Consider the following 26881-nt stretch of genomic DNA (forward strand, 5'->3'; position numbering starts at 1 on the left):
TTGGAGTGAGGTGTTTAAATAAAGTCATGCAGTGACAAACTGGTGAGGATTATGTTACTGTGGGCTATAGAGTCTGTCTTAATCAAATTATTTTATCCTGAGGCCAGCTATAACTTTTACAAGAAAGCAATTTAAGAATACAGTTTGATTTTTTGTGAGTTCAGAACTCTGTCATATCACTAGGGAATAGGATTGCATATCTTGTTTGAAAATTTGTGCTGCCTGATGGTAAGAATTAATATATCTTATTTTTTTTCGTTATTATGACTTGAAAAATCAGGGATTGTTTCTAGTTCTGTCAGATGTCTATAAAAAGCAAACAAATAATACAATGTGGGAAGGAAAAGTACTAGTCATAACATCTAACCAGGAGTGTGCTCATTTTTACATTAAGAAGTGATTTATTTTTGTAGGGGTTTTCACAGAAGTCTCTAAACTTCTTTGTATGGCTTTTTAGTAAAGAGATTGTAATCAGTTCCACTTTATTAAAATGAAAGTTTAAATTTAGTTACTGTGATGTATTAACTGAAATAAATGAGTAGCTATGTATAACTATTCATATTCTCTGCGAGTAAATGGATCTATAAATATGTTTAAGCACCTTCTAATTATTTAAAAATAGAAATTACAAATCTTCCTTTTCCTTCCTATGGTATAAGTGTAATAATTGATTAGTCTAGAGGTTAGCCGCACATCTTCCTTAGACTTTGGCAAGAGATTAAAGCACTTGAACTGAAGTGTCTGTATGTTAATGTCTACATGTGAATGGTTGTCTAAGCTCTTATTAGGTCAATACAATTCCAGCCAATATACTAATTTGAGCCTAGAAATCCACTTAGGTCTTCGGTCAGCCAGTAGCAGTGCAATTCATTTGCTTAAACCTATCCTGGGATATTTGAGAATGAAATTGTCACATATATTAAAACACCAATTAAAAGTCCTGCCTTTTGGAGCAGGAGGCGAATTAACCGAGTGATGCAGCTATGCTGCCTGTATACACATATAATTTAGGTGTTTTGGTCTCCTCTTGGTCTTCCTCCCAGTGTTGGGACTGAATTTATTTGTTCAGTTGCTTAAATATAGGTGTCCAGAGCCATACAAAATGTTCTAGGTGTATGAACAAGTCCAACATACATGGTTAGCAGACCTGGCTCGTAGAACAAAAAGGCCCAGATATGGCCAACTGAGTCATAACCTGTGTGCCCCTAAGAGCTTCAAAATTAAATGTCTGTGTGTGGTTCCTCATCCACAATTCTCTTGCTTGAGGACTAAAAATAACTAAGAGCACTTGCAAAATAGGTATGAATGAAACCACATTCCTTTTCTAGTTTATCTATAAATATGTTTAGAGAAGGAAAAAGCTACTAAAGTGTATTTTTTTATTCAGAGCAATAGAACACAGGCTGTTGTAAGAACAAGGAAAGAGTCTTAGTTGCAGGATATTTTGCTATTGCAGATCTCAGTACTTTTCCGTTACTTCATGGTGCAGACCTAACAGAGGCACATGGAGAGAACTTGGATTCTGAAACTTCTTTATGAATACTATTTGCATGAGTATTGCCATAAAGGGAGCTGGTTGTTTTTTTTGTTTTTTTTGTTTTTTTCCCTGAGGCATGAAGGAAGAATACTTGCAGTTAATTGCTAACAGAAGCATTCCTCAGTTTCAAAATTGGGTAAATGAGTGTTCTCCGATTTATTAACAGTTTGGTCATGTTTGTGCTGTTTTTTAAGCATTTCACTGTTGTGAAACAACAAAACCTAGGGAAATCAGAGGATGACAAACTGTTACTATCTCTCTTCTCAATTTCCCCTGATAGATTTAAATACCACAATGCAATCAAAATAAAAGGAGGCGTCTTGATATATGTGGAATGGCTTATGCTGTCTGTCTTAATGTTTAGTATCTCAGTGCCTGCCAAAGTATCTTGATTAATTGGTCGTATTTTTACATATAAATAATGTTTGTCTGCTGCTTGAAATTGTCTGATCAGTAAGGTTCTGTCACTTTCCAAAGTTCAACAAATGGATTCAGCAGTGCATTTCATGATAAATTCAGTATCGTTGGTTACATCTTTCGCCCACTTTCTTTCTTGAGTGATTGGAATTTGTAGAAGGGATACTAAGTATTAACTAGTCCCAGTTACTCATCCATGAATATTAATAGTTAATTTTTAGGTACAGCATCATTAATTTGTGATTTCAAAGCTGATTTATTAAAATAATTTTTGGGGTATAAGATACCATCTCTTGGATTTTGAGCTGGACAGTGGAAGAGAAACATTCATTTCAGTAATAACTTGCAAATTTTCTGACTACTGTCTTTTTCTAGTTTATTATGATCTTCCAGTAAACAGTAGAAAAGCTACTCTAAGGATTTTAATAGCTGTATATTATCAGACTTGAGTTTCATCTGTAAGCAGTCATTTGTCTGTTTGCAGCCTGTGGGCAAAGACTTCATATATTCTGTGCCTGTTCTTGTTTTCTTCAGGGCATCGAACTGCACAATGGCTTGTGATACTTAACTTACTTGGACCATAAAGGATTAATCTTTGTGAACTAGGCTTAGCCTGACAGACAGTGAACTGAGCTGTCTTGTATGCATTCTGTGATGAGCAATTTATGTAATAGGAAATGTTTAAGTAGGAGTGGAACAGGTATCTGTGTAAGCAGGATGGAACAGAGGACTTCAGCCTTGGCACTATTGAAGCAAACTCTGATAAAACACTGATGTTATTTATGAGTTCCAAGAAAATATTTAAATATATATGTATATATATATACATGAGTCTTTTCCAGTAAATTTAATGGACATATATGTATTACTGTCATATAATGATGCTTTTGAGAATGCCAGGCAGACACGTTTGGTGGAAAGAGCCCCATATCTCTAGTGCTACAATAAAGAATGCCTGCATTCTAAGATTTCAAGGCAAGTCTTAAGAGTTTTATTTGATGACTTTTAGGGTATCACATGTAGGACACAGTTATCTACATTTCTGACTTCCTGAAGAGCTGTATTACATTTTAAGTTCTTAAAGAGTTGTAAGTTTTGTGCAGCTCTGCGTGTCACATGGGGTATCTGCTCATCTCTGTACTACAGTTCCCGCTGTGCAATTTAAGTGTATCACAAATTGCTGGATTTACTATAATCCTGTAGGAAACACAGTTTCTTTTTCCTTCTCACCCCTCCCTCTGCCCCATGTTTGTGAGTATGAAACAGTTAAATTCAAAAGCAAACGTCCATCTAGGTAGATGTATGCGGCTGGTAGAACTGTATTAGGCGACAGGTAGGGATCAGCACTGAGGCTATTTTTATTATGCCTTGCTGTCATTACCTTGGCCACAACTGAATACTGGTGCCCTCTGTAGTGGCTTGATCTTTTGATCTTGGTTGGATGCGAGAGCTGATCTTTCACCACCCCCTTACCACCACCACCACCCCCAGCCCCCAACAGGACAAGGGACTAAAATAAGATTAGAAAACTCATGGGTCGAGATAAAGCCGAAGAGATCACTTACTGGTTACTATTACATGCAAACCAGACCCATCTTGGAATATTGATTTAGTTTATTGCCGATGAGAGCAGGATAGCAAAAAACAAAGACAAAAATTTCTTCCCAGGCTCAACTTTACTTTTTCATTCCTGACTCCTCCGCTGTCCCGTCCGTCCCCACTCAGCCTTGAGTGATGCAGGGAGATGTGGAATGGAGGTTGTGGTCAGTTTTTATCTGAAGTGATATCTTTCACTTCATATTTCACCCAGCTCCATAATGGTTCCTGTCCACTGGCTGGACAATAGGACCCTGGAAAGAATTTTCCCTTGAGAATGATTTTAATGAAGAAGGAAATAACAAAGTCATAATGTCTTAAAGTCAATAATATGCCAATAGAAACAATTTATAACTATAGATAGAATGGATTAACAGAAAAACAATATGAGAATTATATAAGAATATCTTTACATGTTCAAATGCATAAGCTTACATCCATTTTGCCATCTGCATTGTCTAGCAGAACGCAACAGTACTGGTGTTAGTTCCCTGCAGAGTACAACTGAATGATAGCATTGCTAAAGCAGAGACGTCAGTCAATGTCTTTAAACAAGTGCATTGTATCAGCAATTGAGGGGGAAGCCTCTGAGTTGTGCTGTGTGTTGATGAGGTTGCAGTGATTGAACCACTGTTTCTATTATTCCTAATACTTTTTCCTTCAGTTCTCTTTCTGCCCCAGAAGAGGATATTATAAAAGGTTGGGAGACCCCAAATGGCCGTTTTTTCTTTCATACTGAAGTTGAACAGCATCTTCCAACTGTTTTCAGTATATTGGGGTGGTGAGGAGGGGAATGGCTACTTTGTCACTTCAGAGCTCTTGGGAGAGAAAAGGATGGCCTTTCCTTACAGCTTACAAAATGTCCTATAGTCTTAGCAGTATGTCCCGATTGTTCAGGGAAGTGGATTGAAAATAAGCAGTTGTCCAACAAAGCTGGATGTGACTGTGTTTTGGACTATCTGACATATGGTATAATTTCAGGGTCGTTTTTTTCCTTTTTTCCCATGTTCTGCTGGGGAAGTTTTGAGGAAAAAGCCCTGGCTACCAAGGTTTCTCTGTCCCTGGGAAACAAACTGACTGTTGTCATCATGTGCTCCCCACTCCTTCCCCATTTGCAGGAAAGAGAAGGTATCAAGCCTATAGGCACAGTGGAAAAACTCCTGCTATGGTCTAGTATAGCAGATAGGGGCTTTAGTCATTCCTGTGTTTTAATCCCAGTTCTCCGATGTTTTACAGTCCTGAATTTATTTCCTTGTATATATAACTCAAATATTTACTTGTTTATATAACTCAAAATACATTTGCAGTATTTCCCACTAAATATTCCTATTGGATTTGTTGCTGGTTCTTCACGTTTGAAAATGAGTTTTTAAAGAAGTATTTATGTTTGTGCCTAAAATTTCTCTAGCAAACACGAGCCATTTTATTTTATTTTATTTTATTTTATTTTATTTTATTTTATTTATTTTATTTTATTTTATTTTATTTATTTTTTATGCCTGCTCAGCACACTGAAGTTGCAATCTGGCATCCATTTCAGTTCACTTCATCAGTAGCATGATCACTAGCTAAAAAAAGTTCTTAGTACGAATTCTGCAATTAACTGACCAGTAGATTCTATAGATCATCTCTATTTGACCCCGCAAATTTAAAACTGTCTGCTGCTACTGCACAGGAAGCAGACATTACCGTGCATCCTTTTCAGGAAGTATTGTCTTTTCTGAGATGAAAGGTTATTCCAAATGGGAACCACAGGAGCCACATGCTGAGTTAGGAGCTACTGGCAGCTAGTTAAGTGGGAAACACTGTGGGGGAGGAACACTTTAAAATAGCCTCCCCCAGTGAGTTGGCTGTTCTGCTTAGCACAGCCAAAAGCAATCTCTGTGTTTCCCATTACAGACTTATGCCCTCTGCTGAGTGTGCTTTAACACTTCCTGTCCTTTTTGTGTTTGATCGATACCATCTCAGTTTGGCTACTCTTCCAAGATACAGGTGAATCATTTAGTTTTTTACCATGGGGGAATGAGACTCATGGTTCCCTTTATCTGGCAGTGTGAATCAGCCCACAAATTGTAGGGGTTGAATTCATCTGGTAGACCACAGACTACTACTCAGAGACAGGTTAAGTACTTACTGCTAAAAACATTCACTTCAGTAAGGACAAGACCTGGAGATTCCACCTGGAAAATATGTGAATTACACTTATATATAAAATAAATTTAACAATTTCAAAATGCACCTTATAAACATATTTTTATGTAAAAAATTCTACAAATGTAGATCTGGAATATCTTAAAAAAAAACCTTTTTAAAAATTTAATATTGTCTTTGTCACATTGTCGCATGAATTCAGAACTCATCTTTGGAAAGCTTTCTCTTTTTAACTAATTGAATAGTCTTTCTTACTATTGCAATTTTTTGCTGATGTAGCTAGTCCTATCTATTACTCTGAGGACTCTTAAAATTTTGGTATGTTCATCAGTTGTAGACATTTTCTCATCTAAAACTACTCACTTGTATGGAATTTTCATTTTGCTCTTGTATCTCATATCTCCAGGGTGATGTGCCATCTTTTTCATTGGATGTCCCTATTTGCTTTACTTTAGTGCTTCAGTTTTGAATCACAGTTTTGCTTCCTTTTCTAATTAACGATGAGAAAACCATATCAACATATAAAATTGTCTTATGATAAATTTAATGCTTATGCAGCCCCAGTTTTCAGAAACTATCCATTTAAAGCTTAGTAGTGGTTTTCATTTCTTTTTCTTCAGCCCTAAAGATCAGCACACTATCTTCTAACTGCTTCTGTTTGGCTTTTTCCAAACCTAGCAAGAGTGTCATATAGACATTTGTTTCTTTATCTTTATTGGCTCCTTTTCACTGAATAACATTTTGTTCCTTTTCATTGAATAGCACTAGGGAAAGTGATGAATATTTGAGTAAACCTCATACTTTGCACATTTTAATAGTCATTACAAAAATTGATGTAAAATTGTAGTGAGAGTTACCTTGTAAAATTATACCATATGTGAATGTATTCAACTGGTAACATCAGTGAAACAGGAACAGCATTTTTTTTTTTACTTAGTTGTTTGTTACACGTGAGAAGAATCTAGGTGCAGAGGTAAAATTGACAGGACACAAAAGTGTGTGGTTTCTCAGACATTCTAAATCTGAGTTGCAACACTGAGAGTGTGTCTGTGTTTTTTCCTTCATTTTTATTAATGCTGGTGTGTGTTTCCTTCCAATGGGATAGTCTTGCTGTAAAAGGAGTTATTCCCCAGAATTTTTCATGTAGGGGTGACAAGGTATTTCTCCTGGGTTAGATGTTTAATACAAAGTAATGGTAAGGGAAATATGTTTGCAATTATAGTAAAATGTGTTATTTGTAGCATCATTTCTGCAAGAAATATAGCATACTGTAATGCTGCATTTCTAATACAAATGGAAAAACAAATTTAAGCATAATTTGTGTTACCATAATAATTTAGCCATTTTGTTAAGATATTGTAATTTCAAGTTCCGTAAATACACTGCTGTACATTAAATTTTGCTCCTGCATATGCAGAATAATTTTCATTATAACCTGATAAAATAAATACCAAATCATTACATTGTTCTATTCCTTTCTATACATGGGCTACGTAGATTTTCACTGAACTAACCTCGTCATTTAGTTAAATTGCTTTGAAAGCACCACAATATTATTTGGATTTTTTTGATGTATTATATGCATTAACCATATAAGTCTGCCTTTCAAAAATTACTTTTGCTTATTTGCTTTTTAAATAAATAGGAAACAGATAAAAAAAATAAACATAAATTTACATATACAGGTCTACTCATTTATTTACAATTCTAAATTTTTAATACACAAATGAAAAAAGCTCAGATTTTGAATATCAGATAGCAAAAATGTTTCTTCATACTCAGTTTAGGAGCCTCAATATGGCTTTGAGCTTACCGTCAGAGTAAGGGTAAACAATTATGATTATGAATACAAGATCGTTATTTCTGGAAGTGTAAAAAAAAAAAATAGTGTTTCAGCTCTTGGTACATCTAAATTTAGGACCTTTGAATGATTTTATAACATAATGAGGCATTAGATATTATGTCATAACATGTTTGAAAAAAAAGTGGTATGCAGGACAACTGATATTTCTGATGGAGCCTGGAATTTCATTTTAGCAGGTTATATAGTTAAATCCTAAATAAGATTTATCACAAGGACCATGTTCCACAGTTAGTGTTCCACTAACTTTGAATAAAAAAAGACAGTTTTAAAGGCATGGAAGCTTTAGTTACACATAGCTATATTATACTATAGTTGCTTTTTTTTTAATGTATATATACCCACACACTCTTTTTATTGTTGCATAGTTATACATAATATCTCAATTTTTTGTTATATATAGTATCTCAGTTCTTACTGAAAGTATACAATACCGAATGCATTTGTATATATATGTATGCTTTATATACATAATATTCAATTCTTACTGAAAATATTCAGTACTGAAAATAATCATGAAGGGTCTGAGATAGCAGTTGATTTTGTGAGGCCATGCATTGAACAATGGTGATTGGTGAGCACTGCTTTTTTGAAAATAATCATAAATATGGAAAGAATGAAAAGAAAAACCCTCAGTCCTCTTTTCTTCAGGTGTTGGAGCTGCTGTTGCAATGTTCCAGATTATTTGTAATGCTGGCAATTTTATAATCTTCACTAAGGTTTTAAGAGTTACTAGAGCCTCTTGCACAGTCTGCAAATATCTAATTCAAACTCCATTATGGAGGAAATTGTTCTGTGGCAAAACACAAAGACCCATTGATTGAACTCCTTTCTTTTAGATTGATCTGTCCATAAGGACATCACCAAAAATAATTAAATCTCTTTTATGTGAAAAGCACCATTCACATACATCACCATTCTGCATTCTTTCACTTGTCATCTGAAAGGGTTGGTTGGTAAGAGTTAAGGTGCTTTATCATTATCCTTAGCACCTGGGAAATGGTCTAGTGTAAATTCAATCTCAGTGAATTATTAAAGGCATTTTAGGATTTGTGAACTTGATAATGGTATTTTTGTGAGTGTTCATTACCACCACAATTTAATATTACTATAGAAATTGACTTAAGTGACTAGTAGCCTGTTAACAGCTTTGGGATGTAATTTACAATCACAAAAGATAACAAATCCATACTTTACTGATGTGTCAGCAGTTTTTTCTTTAAATGTGCTTAAAGAAGCTAATTAAACTTCATAAGGTCTCTTGTAGCATTGTAATCTTTCACAAGTTTTAATCTAATGAACCACTGAAATTATATCATGCTGTAGAATAAAGTCTGAACTGCTTGATCTTACTTAAATGAGAAATCTAGTTGTTTCTTGGAAGAAATATCTGTAATAACCTGACTCAAGCAGTGCCAAATTTGAGTTTTAGCAGTACTTGTGAGTTTTAGCTTTACAGTGAGTTAAACAAAATTCTAACTTGCATTATGTTTAGTTGACCTTTAGGTAATTTATTCAGAAAATGCTGGCAAGACTGGAAAACAAAGAAAAAAAAAAATCAGGTAGCCAGGTAATAGTAGGCAAGAAACTGTTCGGTGGTAGGGGAGACAACAGTTCCTGTAGCAAGATACCACATTGATACAGCCAGTGTCAGGCAAATGGAGTTTAGGTGGACTGGTGGGGTATTGCATAGTATCTTTGCTACTCATTACCTTTCACAGAAACTTGAAAGTTCATTGTGAAGAAAATTGAGTACAAAAAAAGAGGATCAAGTATTTCAGTAGCATTTCAGCCCTTCATTTTGGTGTTCTGAAATTTAACTGAGGGAAAGAATAAATCCTTCTACCTTTAAATGTCACTTAAGACACTGAACACTTGTTGAATCACTATGATGCACCCAGAACAGGCACAAGCAGTGTTTGACAGTGTGCTTCCTGTCAGTTGGCTTCTTGTTCTTGCAGTGTACTGGCAGATAGAGTGAATAGATGATTTGGAATCATTGCTAACTCATGCTCTAGGTGCTTAAGATACTTCCACCTTCCTTAAAAAAAAAACAACAAAAAAACAAAAAATGCTGTAGACTTCTCTGAATAAATCTGTTTACAAGTTCATTCCTTCCAACCCGGTATTTTTGTGAAGCTTTTGCTGTTAAACTGTCCTGACTTTCATTAGATTTCCTGCTCTTACCTGCATGCGTTAAGAGTATGGTTGTGTAATTGAAGAGATGGCTTGTTGTTTTTTTTTTTAATTCTATATTATTCTTGATATTCAAATCTTGTTTAGGCAAGTTAAATGCAACAGCTGATGTCTTGTGCATTTGCGGTAGTTTCTTTTAGTCTTGCTTACTGTCAAGGCATACAAAGCTATTTCTCCTTGGATTATTTTGCCTACTGAGAATTTTGCAAGGTCTTATTAGAATTGTGAGGGTCGGTTGTTTTTTTTTTCATAAACTATATATATTTTTTTCAAGCTGGGAAGTCTTCTGTTGTTTTTATTTCATGTTAGAAGGTTTGATGATCTCTTGTCTAAAGGAATACCCATGATACAGAAAAAGCAGAAAGAGGCAAGAAAATGTATCTGTGTTTGACAGTGATGCTTACATTGAGTGATTGACAGCTAGCTGCTTTTATTTTGGTATGTCAGGTTTCTGTGGTGTTTTGTGAAATATGCCACACTGAATCCTAATAAAATTTAGCAGTTTCTTTCATGAAAATCTATGGTGAATCGATGTTTACATTCAGATTTCATTCAAGATAACTATTCTTATAGCAAAAATATTTTCAATAAGTAATCTTCAGAGTCAGATTCTAGTTCTTTGTTCCTCTAACTTATGATAGCATTGCAAAGGGTACTTCCAAATATGAAATAAGTATAACCTGTCAGTTCCTAATGTATGAGTCATCAATCTTTGCTATTTTTCCACTGTTCTGGAGGCCTTTTCTGGTTCTGTGTTTGTCAAAATATATTTTTTAATAGAAAATAGCTGTGTTTTTATATGTATGTTCAGCACAGTCCTCACCTAGTTTAGCCTTGTAGTCTACAGCTTTCCATAATCTTAGAATTGATCTTCAATTTAATTGTTGTAGCTGTCTATTGATATGTATCTATCTAATTGCCATTCACAGGTGTTAAAGCCTATATTAAAGCACAGGGCTCTTAATGAACAATAATCCTTCATTGTTTCTGAAGTTAGAATTAGTGCTGCCATCTCTGAGTTGCAACTGGTTTGTGTTCCTGAATATTTTATGTACATCTTGTTTTAAGATGTTTTTTGTCATCTCCTGCCTATCAATGTTCACATACTCAGAGGGTCTTGAGGCTTTAATTGTTGTGTTCTTTGATCACTTCTCTAGCTTTTCTCATTGGATGTGCTACTGTAATGTTCTATCTTTGTAGGGTTTTGTTATGTCCCTACCCACATCAAGTTGCATTCCTTCATGCAGAGCAGAAAAAATTGCAAGAACTGCATAAGGGTTTTTATTTTCCCGGTCCCACTTTATAACAGGCCTGAGTGTCTGTGGGATTTTTTATTGTTGTTGTTGTTGTTGTTTGGTTGTTTTTTCATGCCTTCCTAACTTTCTTCTACAATTCTTAAAAGCAGTCTTAGACATGTTGCAACTCTCCTTTAGATGCCAGATATTGTTCTTTATCTTTAATAGATATTATATGCCGCAAAATATACCACACACAATTTGATCACAATTTCTGCTGCAGTAGTAATCAAAAAGACAGAAATTTGAATGTTGTATTTTGTACTGAATTCTGTTTCATGGGACAGGCAGGTTTCTCTCATCCTGAGCCTAGTGCACTGCATGGCAGGAAAATGTGTCAAAACTGACTTCAGTCTTTAAAGAAAATGAAAAATACCACATTTTGTTTGTGAAAACAGTTCAGAGTTGTTTCTTCTCTCTGTGCTGGTGGGTTGGTGAGTTTTCCAGGTGAAGGAAAAATTTCCCAGGGAAGGAATAAATGAAAAGTAAATCAGAAAAGTTCATGATACCCAATATGTAAAGTAATTACTTTAACAAGCTCATTAGCTCTAATGGAGTGTCCCACTATTCCCTTGCCTCCTCTACTGACCTGCCTATTGAAGCTTCCTGTAAACTTAGCTCTCTATTTAAATAGCTGCCAATAATTTGAGGCTGCTATTATTGGTTAAACTAGAGTCTGAAGCTGGTTTAATTGCTAGGAATTGCAATGAAATGTTCAGGTTGGCAGGGAGTAGAGAAGGATACATAATTGACAATTTGTTCCTGCTGTGACGAAGTAAGGAAATACGTGGAACTACACTGATGAAAATGAGGTGTTTGGTGAAGAATGTACAATGGGGGGCAATAGAAAAATAGAAGATTTCAGTAGGAAGGTAAAAAAATGACAGTAACATGTAGTAATGTACTTTTGCACACTGCTGGGACTTTTAAAAATGTCTGTAGATTTTACTTAATCAAAATGTATTGATAGTTAGGAAAACCAGGACTCCTTTGAAAAAAACTTTTCTTTTTGTGGAAAAGATAGCATATTTTTATAGAGTCAAACTTTGGATTGGAAGTGAACCGATAGCACATAAACTTAAAATTCTTGAGAATGCAGTGAATGTAGCCTGGTTCAGAGTGAAGGATATCTCTACACAAAAGATCTTCTGTATCTTGATCGTTCAGAAATTTCATCTGAAATCATTTAGCTTGAGTCAAGAAGTAACAGTCCTATGTGCCTCCAATGAAGAAAGAAAAAAACCTCTTTCACAGAGTGTACTAAACACCAACCATATACTATTAAATCTGGTTTTAATCCTATGTCAGACTCCTCTACAGGATAAATACAATTTTTAGAATTCTGCATTTTTTCTTAGAATTAGTTGGGTTTACGTGTTGTATAAAGAAAGTATGTTGGCTGAGTGTAGTATGTCAAATGCAGGCAGTAAATCTGATAAAGATGTATGGAAACCTTCAAAATACATGAGAAACTGACAGAACAGTAAATTACTCATCATGTCAGCAATTAAAAATAGCAGGCTTGCTATCTAGCTAAGCTGTTCAGTGTGCTCCCTTTAAAGGTTTTGCCTCTTGGCTACATTAAAAGTACCTGGGTTATGGTGTTCATAGTTGCTAATACTTTATTTCTTGCCACAAGACACCTGGCTGCTAGAAAGAGATAAGCACATTTTTTTCTGCTTTCACTGGGAACCCTAAAATGAAAGAGCTTGGGAGCAGGCTTGATTTGGGCAGTATTGCTTACCGAACTCCATGATCACTTAGCATGGATCAAGACTGGTTAACTAAGTGGACAGGAATACATTTGGTTAAATTAAAAAAAAAAAGAAAAAAGTATTAATGATAAAGAGCACAAAACCAACCTCCTGGTGGAAGTGGTGTTGCTGTGTAGTTTTACAGAGACAAGGATCTAGTTCATGATAGCTCTGTCATTTAGCAGTAAGGAAATAAAGTAAATTCTGTGCCCAAATTTCAAAATAAATAGACATTCACCTGGTTTCCAGAATATGAATTATTATAAACAGCAACCACATTATATGTGGTTGCATTCTGAGAGCTATTTGGTGGAAGAAATTTTCTCTCTCCCCAACGCCACTATTCACTCAATAGTTCAAATTGCTCAAGAGAACCAACATCACAGGTTGTTTTAACTTCACATTAGCAATAGACCACCTGTAAATAATGCTGTTTTAATTATGTCTGTAATCAGACTGCTCATGGCATCTCTGGAAAATGTCTCTTATGATGGTCTGGGTTTCTCCCTCTCCCACCTTTCCTCCCCCAAACATCTCTGGCCTTTTTATTTTTCTATGGCTGTGTTTGCTGGGTTTTCTCATTTGCAAATACAGCAAACATAAAATTTAGAAGGGGCATACTACAAACCCGGAATGCATCTGTTGTCTGATACTCTATAAGACCTTGTATTAACAGGCTATGTACTTTGTCTTGGGGAATCTTTTTGGTTCTGGTATAAATATGTATTATTTGAGCAAATACTTGCCCTATTGCTTATTTTGCCTTCTCTGACATTTGGGAGAGATTTTTCCCCACTGAACCAACAGATACCACTTTTCCTTAACAAGCTACCAAATAGTAAATCTGAAGCCCATGCGAAACATGTTGTTGCTTTCTTTACATAGTAACAATATTTTAAAGTAAAATGCTGTAGCTTCATAAAGTAGCACGGAAAAGTTTTAAATCAGTTTGGGGAAGTTTTTGTGGGGTTTTTGGTGGGTGGCGTTTTTTTACGATGCATTAAACATGTTAGGTCAACCCGTTATGCATATTCTTTGTCACGTTCTACTGCTCGTACAGCCTAGGAACTGTATTTATTTGCATTAAAATTTCAGAGAAGGGAGAAAAGTTTTGTGAAGCCTTGCTACCTAAATGTCCATTGCTGTTAGTATAGTGGTTGCATGGTACTTCTTGTTTAACATTATCTTCTGGTATTTGCCAAACGTTATTTGTGGGAGAACACCAAGTTTTTCTCTTTGCAGATAAATAGTATCTTAAATTGCTGTGTATAGACAAATGGGATAAAACCCAAACAAACAGCTAGGAATATATTATCAGAAAATCGTGTTGCTCCCTATTACCTTCATTATTGGGAGAAAATGTTGTCATTTAGGTGGAAATAAAGTTACCTTTTGCCATTTAAAAATAGCCTAAACAAAAAAAGGCTTTTACATATGATATAAGTATAAAATAAATATGGTCAATGTAAGGAAAACATGTTAAAAATGTAGGTAAGTCAGCTTGCTTGGCAAGATATACTAAAGATGTAAACATTTGCCGTAGCTTGATATCAAGATATGTTTTAGAATTGGCAGGAAAAGCTTCAAAGGCTAATCCAAATCTCAACAGTTTTTTGTCTTAAGTCTTCCTCAGATGATGAGAGGTGCCTTCAAGGCAAGCCACTCTTCTCATGTCACATAAAGAGTGAAAAATATATATGAAATTTCCTTATCCTGGTCATTTTATCCTCATTTTGATGAGTATCGGGGTTTTTTTTTTTTTTTTCATGAAAACTTAGTAAACTCCATAATATTAAACCAGATGTTTATATATATATATGTTTTGTGAGATACTAATATGAAACAGAAGCGTAGTCTGATCAAGTTTTTAAGAGGAAATATACGTTGTTTTTTTGTGGTTTTTTTTCCCTTATCCCAGTAAGTTAAGTGCTGTCTGTTAGCACCTCCTGCCACCCTGGTCTGTAGTTGGGAACCAATGAGTTATGTTCTTTTCCAGATATTTTTAAACTCTATTGCAAGATAACAGGATTTCATTGATCTATGGTCTGAGAGGTCCATAAGAGAGGATCATAAAAGAAGACAGAGAAATAATCATGAGACTTTTCTTATTTTTTTATTACTGAACATGTCAGATAGATTGATCCTGAACTCGTTCCCCATACTTGCTGCAGAAAGAGCAGAGAAAAAGCACAGTGTAGAAGAGCTCTTAAAAATAATCTTACATTTATCCTTGGAGACTTTTTGCTAAATATCCCTCCTACATGGACTGAGCTTTTTAAATGCAGAAAACTCTGTTGTTTTTTGTTTTGTTTTGTTTTGTTTTTTTTCTTGGTCAGAAGAGACAGTGTGACTTACGAAAATGTAACCAAAAATTTCTGTATCATGAGTTTTTTTTGTTTGGTTGATTTGGTTTGATTTGATTTTTTATTTAATTTATTAAGAAAACCAAATGGGTCACCTGTAATCTTTCATTCAAGTAAAAGGAACAGCTCATCCAATGCAAAATACATAATGGAGAAAGTTACTAAAGTAATGAAACTAAATTAGTTGTACTGAATGGGAAAGCAGTTTTAGCCATTCTATTTGTTTAATCATTTTAACTTATTTTGAAAATCTTGCACTAGCATCTACAAATTAAAAAGTATTAGTTTTAGAGAACAGACATTTTCAGCAAAGTAGCAAGTACCTGATGTACTAAAAAATTCCATCTGCAATGGACTCAATCTTCAGTTGTACATCAGTTTTTCAGAACAGTTACGTCTGAATATACAAAAAGTGAATCTGCATGTTTGTATTTTCCTTAGCTATCGTGACTAAAAATAAACAACTCTGGGAGATTAGCATGTGCATGAAGAGTGAGAATTGCACTGGTAAATACTATTTTATAATAAGATTGATGGTTAGTGAATATTGATTTATACAACTGCTTATTGGAATTTGTCTTGTTAGATCTTAATTGTATACTAAGAACCCATAATAGCTGAAAGTTAAAGAAAAAAGACAACTACTTTTTAGATAAGTAGTTTCCAAATTTTATTGAAGAAATTAAAATTTCCCCTGTATGGACACTAGAGAATTTTGTTAAGTAATTAATATGAACACCGTAAAAAAAATCTATGGTTTTCAAAATGTTGACCCAAAATGCCCATCTGGATAATGGCAGTAAAAACACCATCGCTGCAGTGCTCCTAAACATAATACTATGTGTGCTGTAAGATACGTAGTGTATTTTATCATTGCAGCTATGAATAATAACACCCATCTAGGGAAGGATTTCTTTAAGCAGAATTTTATCTCCAAAGCGCTCAATTACTATATATTGGTAAAAAAAAAAAAAAAAAAAAAAAATCCTCAGAATTCAATTTAATATTTAACAAACAATTTTGGAGCTTGTTTTAAATTTTCATTTCCCTTCATGACAGCTGCTGTATTAACTTTAGGACCCTACACTTATCTTCCCTGTCTTTGGATGGAAGAACTCCTTGAAAGCTATGGAAGAGTGGCTTGCAGCACTCTGGTCTTGGGTTAAATATCACTGTATTGAATAATAAAATCTAATTGATTGCTGTGTCCTAGAACTTAATGTTCCACCTTTGCTGGACAATAAAAACCATATATCAGAAACCCCCTAGATGTATAAGGAATTACTGTTCTTTTATTCATCAGCTTGAGAGCAGTAATAATCTTCCAGATAAAGAATATCCTATCCAGAGTGCCATGGAATGTTGTCCCTGTGATGTTTGTCAAATATCAGAGCAGTAATCAAGAAAAATATTTGATAAGACTGTTGAAACAATACACAGAGATGTTCTTAATAAAGCTGTTTTCCAAACACCAGGAGTAAAAATATCTTGCCTTTAGTTTTAACCTTCAACCAAACACAAAATATCTGCAAGTATAACATCCAGTGTGAGGTACAGCCAAATACACAAGTCTGGCAGGGTTTTTGTGCACAAAGTTAGAATAATTAGAAAGTGCGAAGAAGGTCATCTTTGGAGAGTAATGCTCTTGAGTTGTCATGAGTGTCCCATGTGTTGAATTATGATAGCATTTATATGACTTGGATGGCACTCAGGTGTTGATATTTACTGATCTGATTACCCTACCTCTCTCATTTCTAAGTTGAGATATATCTCAAACTAATGTGGAAGTCTAAAATACCTCAGATGATACACACTCACCAAATACTTGTTCCTCTCCACTGACTACAGAGGGAGCCTAGTCCAGATAGAAACCACTGCATTGCCCCCAGCTCAGATGTAGCCCATCAATTTTTCCCTGTTTCACAAGACCAGAGTGCTTCTGAGTGTACATTTAAACTTGCACTCAGACAACATGAGAAATTTAAAATGTATTTTGGGAGGCTATAACTTGAAACATTTTTGGAAAAATACATCAAAGTTCTGCTTAAATTTCCATTTTAAACTATCTGACTTAAAACTTTAATGGAAGAAACATGTAACATGAAATAATTTTATATAAAATTATAATAATTTAATGTTAAATAGATCAGTCATCAGCATGTTTCATTGTAACAGTTAAGTGCCATGAGAAGGGAGTGAAGAGAGTAACATTTTACCAGACTTTGAAAATATTCTATAATAGCTTTATCAAATTTTCAAAATTCATTAGCACTCATATTGCATTGGAAACATATATCTCAAGTGTTTACCAGCCAATGTTTGTTTATAGTACACTGAACTTAGTAATAAACTTAATGAATACAGTAATGTCACAGTTATAACTCTATATAACACAATTATGGAACATAGACTTTAATGTTTGGTTATTGCATTTTGAAGAGGAACTTTCATAGCTTCCTTCTATTAATGTTTAAATCTTCTACTGTCAATATATAGTGAAATAGAGCAAATAAAAATGGAGCATTCTTTGACTACTCAATTAAAAGGATCTCAATCATTGAAATTGACAGTTTTATGAAGAATTTACTCTTGGGCTTATTCCCTTACTCATCTGTATGTGTTTTCCTTTCTGTATGTGTTTTCCTTTCTTCTGTCCTTCTTATACTGAACAATTTTGGATTTCATTTGAGCTATTTCCTTAGGCCCAGACTGACAAAAATATTTTGATATAAAATTCTGTGGCAAGCTCAGTGTGTTGCCCCTCAAGACTTAAAGTGTTTATCAGATTTTTCCTGTACAACAAGAGCCTTCTGGATTACTGTTAGTCATCAGGTTTTGTGACTCGGAGCAGCTGTCACTCTCATTCAGCTTCCCAGGGACATACCCTGTTATCCTAAACAATTCTGTGGGGAGTATCTAGGAGCAAGTTAAGACTTACTAAGCTGATCCTGTGTCTTTGTAGTATTGGGGTGAAAAAGAGTTCACCCTAAACCTTATTCACTCATATGAGTTAATTCTTATCCCAAGCAATATGAAATTAAAATGCAAATTACTTATTCACAACATCCAGAATAAGCAATCATTTACACATGGTTATGGAAACAGGTGAAGAAGGGAGGGATCTAATTACTTTAAACAAGAAAATGAGAAACGTCCCACCCTCTCCTTCTCCCTCCCTCCCCCCAGTTCTGAACCCTTTCCTTGTAGATTGTTAGCTGTTATAAATAGTATTTTACTTTGAATTCCCATGAGGAAGAGATGATATAAATTCTTTCCTGTGAAACCGTTACATATATTTCTTCTGCATTCTTTTAGGCACCAGCCATGTGCTAGAACTTATCTCCATGGGAAGCTATAGCCACAATATGCATGTTTCAATGTCACATGTGTCTTCTAATGCAACTTATAAAGCTATACATCGAATATATATAATACATTTAGAGAGAGTATATATAAGGTCACAGATTGTCTTCATGTATTTACTGCAACCATCGTATTTCATCCCTTTTTAAAATGTTTCCTGCTATTTTGACAAGTAGCAAATGATAATCCTTGGAAGTTCTTGCTTTGACATATAAGTACACAGCTGCTCATATAAGCATTTTAGCTGAAGGGATTTAAAAATTGAAGTTAGTTCTAAATTGAAAATTAGGGTACAGTTTTCTCTCTTCAGTTCCTAACCCAGAGACCTGTTACAGAAACTCAGTAAATGTTTTACTCTATTTCCAAAATAAAAATATCAATAAATCTTTAAAAATATGAATATTTCTGTGGTTAGGTGAATATAGAAATAGTAGAAGTATTCAAAACTGATGCATAGAAGGTTTTTTTGGAAGGTCTCTGTATTATTTTAATCTGAACTAGAGTTTATAGATCTTATATTTTCAAATCTCATTTTAGACTTGATGAATCAATTTGATGTATTATTTTACTGTATTTTTGAACAAATAATGTTAATTCAACCACATACAGATGTTTGGCTGAATACAAAATGGGGAAAATAGCTAAATTAGAAGGATATGGGTAAATGAGTTGACAAAACCTTCTCCAATTCATTTTCATTCTTGCATTTTTTATTTCATGGAAGTGAAGTATGAGTAGTTTTTTGTGATAAGAATATATTATCTCTTGGTTATAGTCAAAACAATGTTAAGAACCCTATGAAAGGAACAGCATTTGGTTTATTTGTTCAGACAAAAACATTAATTATTTTCTTTTCTTAGGAAATCCACAATGAAACCCCAAATTGTTCTTCCTCTAGATGGTTCTCTTAATGAAATATAGCTTTGCTATACCTGAATTTGAGTCAAACAATAACTACGGGAAAATTTTAGCTAGAGAAAATGTGTTTTAGTGACACACCTGTTAGCAGTAATTTTAATAAATCCTTCACAATCTCTTCATAATGCGACAGAGACTTCAAGGGACATTCTACTTCTGTATTTGATGTACGATATATAAGGAAAACATTGCTCCTTCAAGACTGCATGAAAGCAGAATGCCTTATTACTTGTATAAACAGTGGATTAGTATGTGTGTAAGGAAATTATGGAATAAGAATCAAAATTAAAGCAACACTTGAAGTAGTAAAATATAAAAAAAGTTTATTCCTCCAAATAATCAACAGTAAGAGAGCTTCTACTGCTGTCTCTGATGCTGCTACCGCCTGGCTGCCTTCAGATCTAGAAGGAGAATAGCGGAGATGGTTTAATTATTTCTCATTATTTCTTGTGAGAAGAGTTGGTTATCAGCAGAGGCGTAGTATGGTACTAATATACCCATACAGCTCTCAAAACTTGGCCCTTTAGTTCTTTATGATGCCATAAGAGGCACCAGGAATTCCCTGGAAGCCTGCCTTATTCCACAGAGCACAGTGAAACATCTAGTACGCAGAAATGAGAGATTTGAGGTTCCCTGTGCAATCTTCATTCTAAGTCCTGAGGCAGATGCATCATTATATGATGTTATTTGAAAAATTATGTTATTTTTGTTTGTCTGTTTTTTTCCGTGGGATTGCTCTTTAACAGGTCACTAAATGATAGATAATCAGTGGATGAACAGCTGTTTCATGTTTCCTTTACTCCCCATTCAGTGCATGGCTTCAAATGCTGTTTAGCACAGATCATTCAATCTTGTCACTTGTCCAAGCGACAAACAATATTAACTCCCTGATGTTAGAAGCTAAGGGCTTGGCTGGCGTCAGTACTGGAGATGAACACTCAACATTTCTGCAAATCAAACCGAGTATTTCAGAAAATGCCCAAATAACATTATATATACATGAGTATGTGTGTGTGTGTATGAAAAACTGATTAATGTCATTTATATTAGGTATCATTTCTTCTGTCCAAATAAGGCTATAACATGCTAGACCTTAAAATCAGTTTCAGAAAAGCATTATCCTTTTCAGAGGCAGAACTCAAACTTAACTGAAGAAATTGATTTATTCTGTATTACTCCCCAAACAATAAATGCCTTCAGTTAAAAAAGAAATGAGAAAGACTTTCAATATTCTTTTTAGAATGCATTTAGAAAGCATCAATAAAATCAAGGGATGAAAGCTTCTAAAGAGGACTTTGATATCAAGAAATGTGGTTTTTTACCTCATCCGAATAATTCGTGTGATATAAAGGAGTTGGAAGTCTTAATCTGATTTTAGAATTAATATCTCCACTTGAAGTAGAGACAACTTTCTTGGGTTTAACCTTTGCTTTCAGAGCAATATAAGGGCATGATTAAGTTCTGCCTTTTATGTGTTTCCTGAACACCTCATAAGAGGTGATCACATTCACAAGTCCTATTGGGACCCTGTATTTTAGACTAGTGCTTTCAGTGTTTATGGGAAAGATAGAGCACTAGTCAGTCATGGGGAGAAGAGTTTCAGCCAGCCTTAAAAACTAAATTAGCCATTAAGTTGCATTTCACTTTCTCACTTTCTTCAATTAAAACACAAACAACATTGCTGATAAAGAATATATTAATGCCTAGTATGCAGTAGCATAGAAATCATATAGCTAAATTAGAGCTCTGATAAAATAGGTTACTTTAAATACTCTCTCACTGTCAAGATCACATTATCATTATCTGTCATAGTATAATGGGAAGATTTGAGACTATTTAGATGCACCTTGTAGAGTTCACATAGAACTGAAAATATTTGTGCATTGTGTGTCTGGGAAATAGCTGTTTATTAGAAATGTAACTAATGAAAGACGTGCTTTGAATGTGCTTTTATAATGATGTTAATTTACTCTTTTATTAATGTAGCATTGAATTCATCTATAATTAAATATTTCAGCCAGGAGTTTTGCAAACTCTGGATGTACCAGATAGAATGTTACTACATTTATATTTCATTTTAAAAAAGAAAACCAACCCCCAAAGTGGTATTTCTATGAGAAAAGTATATGCACTTGGACAAATAAGTTTTCAGTTCAGTGATATGGGTTGAAGCCTATATATAGTAAAAACTTTCAGATGCAACATACATTGTGTCAATAACTGAGAGGTACTAGCAAATTACGTATTTTTTGTATTTCACATATGGTTTTATTTTGTCTTGTCAGTATATCACAGTTGTTTCTACAGGTAAACCCAAATTCTGTGTAGCTTTTAAACAGTAAATGCTGGTTTGTAGTTAGAAATATTTAGAGTGTCTGATCTAAGGAGTTTTTAAAACACAGCTCTAGCAGGTTAGTTACGTACCAGCAACTCACCACCTGAGCATAGCATTAATTAGTGCCTGTAACCCTTATTTTATCCTTTCTTAATACCAGAGCTTTATTTTCCTGCCAGGTAACTGACACAGTAGGGAGTCAGGTGATGAAATTTTGCCACAATTGAATAATGGGAAATTATTCAATTATGAAATTTCTTTTTTGAGGGGGGTTTTGTTACATGCATGGATACATCTACACATACACAAACACATGCACTCACAAGACTGCTTTTCTTCCTTAATTCAAAAAACAGTAGGTTGGAACATAGAAGTTTTGACTGCAAAATAAATAGCTGTAATGGAAAACAAGCAGACATTTCTCCCAGGCTAATACTAAATTAACCAGTAATAGATTAAGATAAGATGACAATGAATCACTGTTGTCAAATACATTGTAAACAGTACAGCAGTATGTTTTAGCTTTTTTTTTTTGGTTAGTTTTTATTTTTTTTCTTTTAAGTAGTAAATGAATTTTCCATGGTTTATACCAGGTTTTCTTTTCCATTTTCCAGGTTGACTGGTATGAACCTACCTTCTCCTGTTATCAGCAGTAAGAACTGGTTACGACTCCATTTTACGTCTGACAGCAACCATCGACGAAAGGGGTTTAATGCTCAGTTCCAAGGTAGGAAATATATGAAAGTGCAGCAAAAAAGACCTTTACTGTTAAGTGTCACTAAAGTGGTGGTGAAATTTGAAATTTATGTTTAAATATCAGGAATATAGTAAAAAGTTGAGTCATACTATTACTGTTTTTACAATGAGTAGCTGTTATAACTGTGAGATGAGGCATATCTAAAGATTTACTTTTGATAAAGGTAGTTGTGCTTCATGTTGCAGTTCGCTCTGTGTTTGCTTGCTCACTTTTTCTATAGTAAGTTGTTTTGCAATCAGTCTGATCTTTGCTTTAAAAATATGCCTGGAATGCAGCTTGTAGAAAGTAATTTCCACACAAAGGCATGCCCCTGTCTAAGCATTGTCTTCCTCCATTATGCAAAATCTAACTTTTATCCAGAAGCTACATACATAATTTGGAAATTTAACTCATCCCTGGTATAGCACAAATAATATTTCAGGGTCCTGCACAGATTTACATAGAATCATAGAATCATAGAATAGTTAGGGTCGGAAAGGACCTTAATATCATCTAGTTCCAACCCCCCTGCCATGGGCAGGGACATATACAACTTTATGCATATACATACACATTTATATATTTATATATTTATACATATACAACTTTAAAAGAAGACAAGACGATGCCAGTGCTATTGAGAACTAAGTAATAAATTGGAGGTTTATTTTAAGCAGAAGTAACAATTATATTTACAGATGGAAGACTACTAGTGTGACAAAGCCCAGAATAGCAGAGGTTGGAAGGGACCTCTGGAGCCGTTTTGTTTTTCAGAAGCTTATTTCTGATAACATTCAACAGCTTTGACAGCTATTTCCATCTTAGGTGCTTTTCTCAAGTAAAATAGTTATTTGAGCCTATCATGACAAAAACTAAAATAATGTTAAGAAATATATTACCTTATTTTCTGGCAGAAAACCTGGCAGTGATAGGATGCCTTTCATGTCTGACTGCATCCAGGCGCAATTCTGATATTTGTCCTCCTGGCAAATCCTGTGATACAGGCTATGTGACTGACATCTCTGTGAAATATTTTCCTTAGGGGCAACTGTTCCAAGTAGTTTAAATGATTATATTTAATGTGATTTTCATTTTTAATAAACTGTTATTTTTGAAAGTTGAAACTAGACTATTGCAGAATGCTCAAATGTCGTTGGGATTGATATGTAGTTGAACTATTCTGTCTTTGAAGCAGTTAAAGTAAATACATAGACTTTCTGATGTAACCACTGAGCACTTTTCTAGTAGACAAGTACCCATAACCAGTCTGACCAAAACCCAAGAATTTGATTCTTCTATTTCCCAGGGTATCTAGATCTTGGGCAACATCCTTAGGGCATTCTGGACTCTGCTTTCCTACTGCACTTTAGACTGTTTTCTTCGGTTTCTTGCTTAAAAACAATAGTTCCTTAAAATCAGACCATGCTGTCTTTTTCTGATTGTTTGCTTGGTTCTTTAAAAAAAGTAATGTGTTTGTCTTTGGGGTTTTTTGTGTGATAAAGTTTTACCGTGTACTGCAGGGGAATCTCTGCTCTGGTGCCAGGAGCACCTCCTCCCCCTTCTTCTCTGACCTGGATGTCTTCAGGGCTGTTTCTCTCACCTATACTCACTCCTCTGTCCTGGCTGCTGCTGTGTGTTTTCTTCCCCTCCACTCCCTCTATGTTATCCCTGAGACGATACCCCCATCTTTGATGGGCTCAGCCTTGGCCAGCAGCAAGTCAGTCTTGGAGCTGACTGGCACTGGTTCTGTTGGACACACAGGAAGCTCCTATCAGCTTTTCACAGAAGCCATCCCTGTAGCTCCCCCTGCTCCCAAAATCTTGCCACACAAACCCAATACACAAATACATTTTGATATTTTGATATTTTTTATATCGAGCTATTTGGTTTGATCTCACACATCTCTTCTGCTTGCACTCGGAATTAAGTTAAGAAGGATTGGAATTATTCTGTCCTGGTAGTCACTACAGGTAATGATCTCTCCTTGCGGTGTGTTGTACAAGAGTTATTCAACTTTTCCTTTCCCTTGCAGATAGCATCTGTTTCTTGCCCTACTCAGTCTGTATCATGTGGGCAAACGCATAAGGATGCCAATTTAATGTGTGTCAGACCCCTTGTTAGTACAGAAGCTTCTTTTGATTTTTTTGTATTTTGAAGCAGTTCTGTTACACTAAATTTAATTGGGTTTGTAGTAGAAAGGGCATGTAATAAGTGATTTCTTAATGAACTTGAGTTATGAACTGATGAAGACTGCAGCTAAGCAGGTTTAACTCAGTTTTAGATGGCTGAAAGAAGCAGATGAAATTGACAGGTTTTGCTGTTCTACTTTGGCCTGTTTCTACAAGTGAGAGATTTAATCTTGAGGCTTAGTTTCGCTTTCAAAAAGTAGCAATCATCAAACTAATTGAAAATTAAATAGTACCTATTGTTACTTACTCTTTTGAGACTCTAAATTCTGCTATAGTTCAAAACAAGTCCCTTGGCTCCTACAGAGTAAAAATTTTTTCATTTGTTGAAGTTCATCACATTTACCTTAAAGTAATCCAAAATATTATTTAATAACAATAACATACAGCCAGTCATGTTCATTTTTGTATCTAGTCATGAGATTGTTACCAAAAAAAAAACCCAAAGAGCAAAAACCCAAAACAAAACCCAAAACAAAACCCAAAACAAAAAAGACCCCAACAAACCCACAGCAAGAAACGAATATGGAACAGAAAAAAAAGAAAACAACCGTGAAAGAAGCAGCATACACTGTTGAATATGGGTATTCTGCATACAGATGCTGGAATACAGTGCTATATTCCCTGTAGGCACACACATCAGAGCATGTATATATCACACTTTATTCACACTTGGCCACATGGATTAACACTGACAGACACAGTACTCGTATGAGTACATACAGCACCCGTGGCCTCAGCCTGTTTCTCCTGTCTGGCTTTCCTCTCTGGTACGGAGATCTGTTAGTGGGAAATAATACATGGCCAGTGTGAGTCCCCCCACAGCTGGGCTGAGACAGTCTTCCCAGTACGAGCTCCTGGATCTCAGTCTCCCCAGCTGCTGACACCTGAGCCTATGAGCTCCTGAAGCTGCAGACCCACTCCAGTTGCTGGTGCTCAGACCTACGTACAGGCACAGTACAGACATGCAAGGGGTCTTACGTCAGCCGCCAGACCACATGGTCTTCCCAGAAATTGGCTGGGTCCTTCTCTCCCCTCCAGTAGCCACCTCCTCCAGGTGCCTCACCCTCTGAGATACACATGCCTTCCCACCTTGCTAGTTCCCAGGCTACTTCACCTACTCACCAGGCTGGATCTCTGGGAGCTCTCACATGTTTGCTTGCATGCCCACGCACTCAAGATACCACAGCATGGGCCCACAGCTCTCCAGGTCATGGTCTGACTCCAGCTGCTGCACTCAGACCCCATATAAACACATGCACAGAGAATGGAATCCGCAATCCAGGAAAATCATTAGAAGTTGAGTTTAACCAGGATACAGCACAGTTTACATGGTCAGGCAATCTGTCTAGCATAATGACCAGCCCTGGTTTGCATGCAACTAGTCCCTCTCATTCTTTTATTCCTATATTAGCACATACCATTTCCTCTCCAAACCATCATAATCCATCCCTTTCCCTGCTATAGAATTATGGATTTATTCCCCTAAATACTCCATAATCAGCCTTGTGCAATCCCAAAATGCTCTTTAGTAATTCTTTCCAACTTGTACCAAATTTACATCATATTTATTATCATGTTAACATAGGTATATTATTGCTGTAACTAGGCCTTTTTCAGTCAGCTGAAACCAATACTAGCAAACAGCCAATTTAATTTTCTTTTCTTTATTTGCTTTCTGAACAGACAAATCAGAATTATTATAATTTATTTCATTAAAATATTGTAACTACCAATTAGATGTAAAACTATGCATAGCTCATTTATTTGTTCAGCAAATGTAGATCTTTCTACCTTGCATTTTTGCAATACTTAATGCCCTGATTTTTACCATGGTTAAGAAAACAAGGTCACTAACATGAACAAGTTAAAGCAGTATATTAGAATTACATGCTTGAATGCATGAACTAAATATATTTTTAAAATGCTTGTAAAGCTGCATGTATAAATAAAACGATGTCATATAGAAGGTATACCTAGCTTGTGGGTGTTTGGATTTCCTCTTGAATCATATTTATTGTTCCATCTTCCATTAGGCCAGAATGAATGGGTATAAAGTGTGAAAGGTTTGTGGGTTTGTTTTGTGGTTTTGTTGTTGTTGTTGTGTTTTGTTTTGTTTTTTTTAATTCCCACCCCTTACATTGTTTTGATTTTTATCTTGATTTCAACAATA

At 35.1% G+C, this 26881-nt stretch overlaps 1 protein-coding gene across 1 annotated transcript in view; it reads left to right on the top strand.

The window, feature by feature from the left end:
* CSMD1 (CUB and Sushi multiple domains 1) overlaps window positions 1-26881 on the top strand; it is a 1163462-nt gene that overhangs the window by 708725 nt on the left and 427856 nt on the right. Inside the window, exon 6 of the mRNA XM_061460659.1 lies at window positions 22401-22513. Within this exon, the coding sequence (XP_061316643.1) occupies window positions 22401-22513 (113 nt within the window). The remainder of the gene's footprint in view (window positions 1-22400; window positions 22514-26881) is intronic.

Source organism: Pezoporus flaviventris, unplaced genomic scaffold, assembly GCF_033815535.1.
Source record: "Pezoporus flaviventris isolate CSIRO_AGI_PZ_B2104156 unplaced genomic scaffold, CSIRO_AGI_Pfla_v1 ptg000031l, whole genome shotgun sequence".
NCBI classification, from domain to species: Eukaryota; Metazoa; Chordata; class Aves; order Psittaciformes; family Psittacidae; genus Pezoporus; species Pezoporus flaviventris.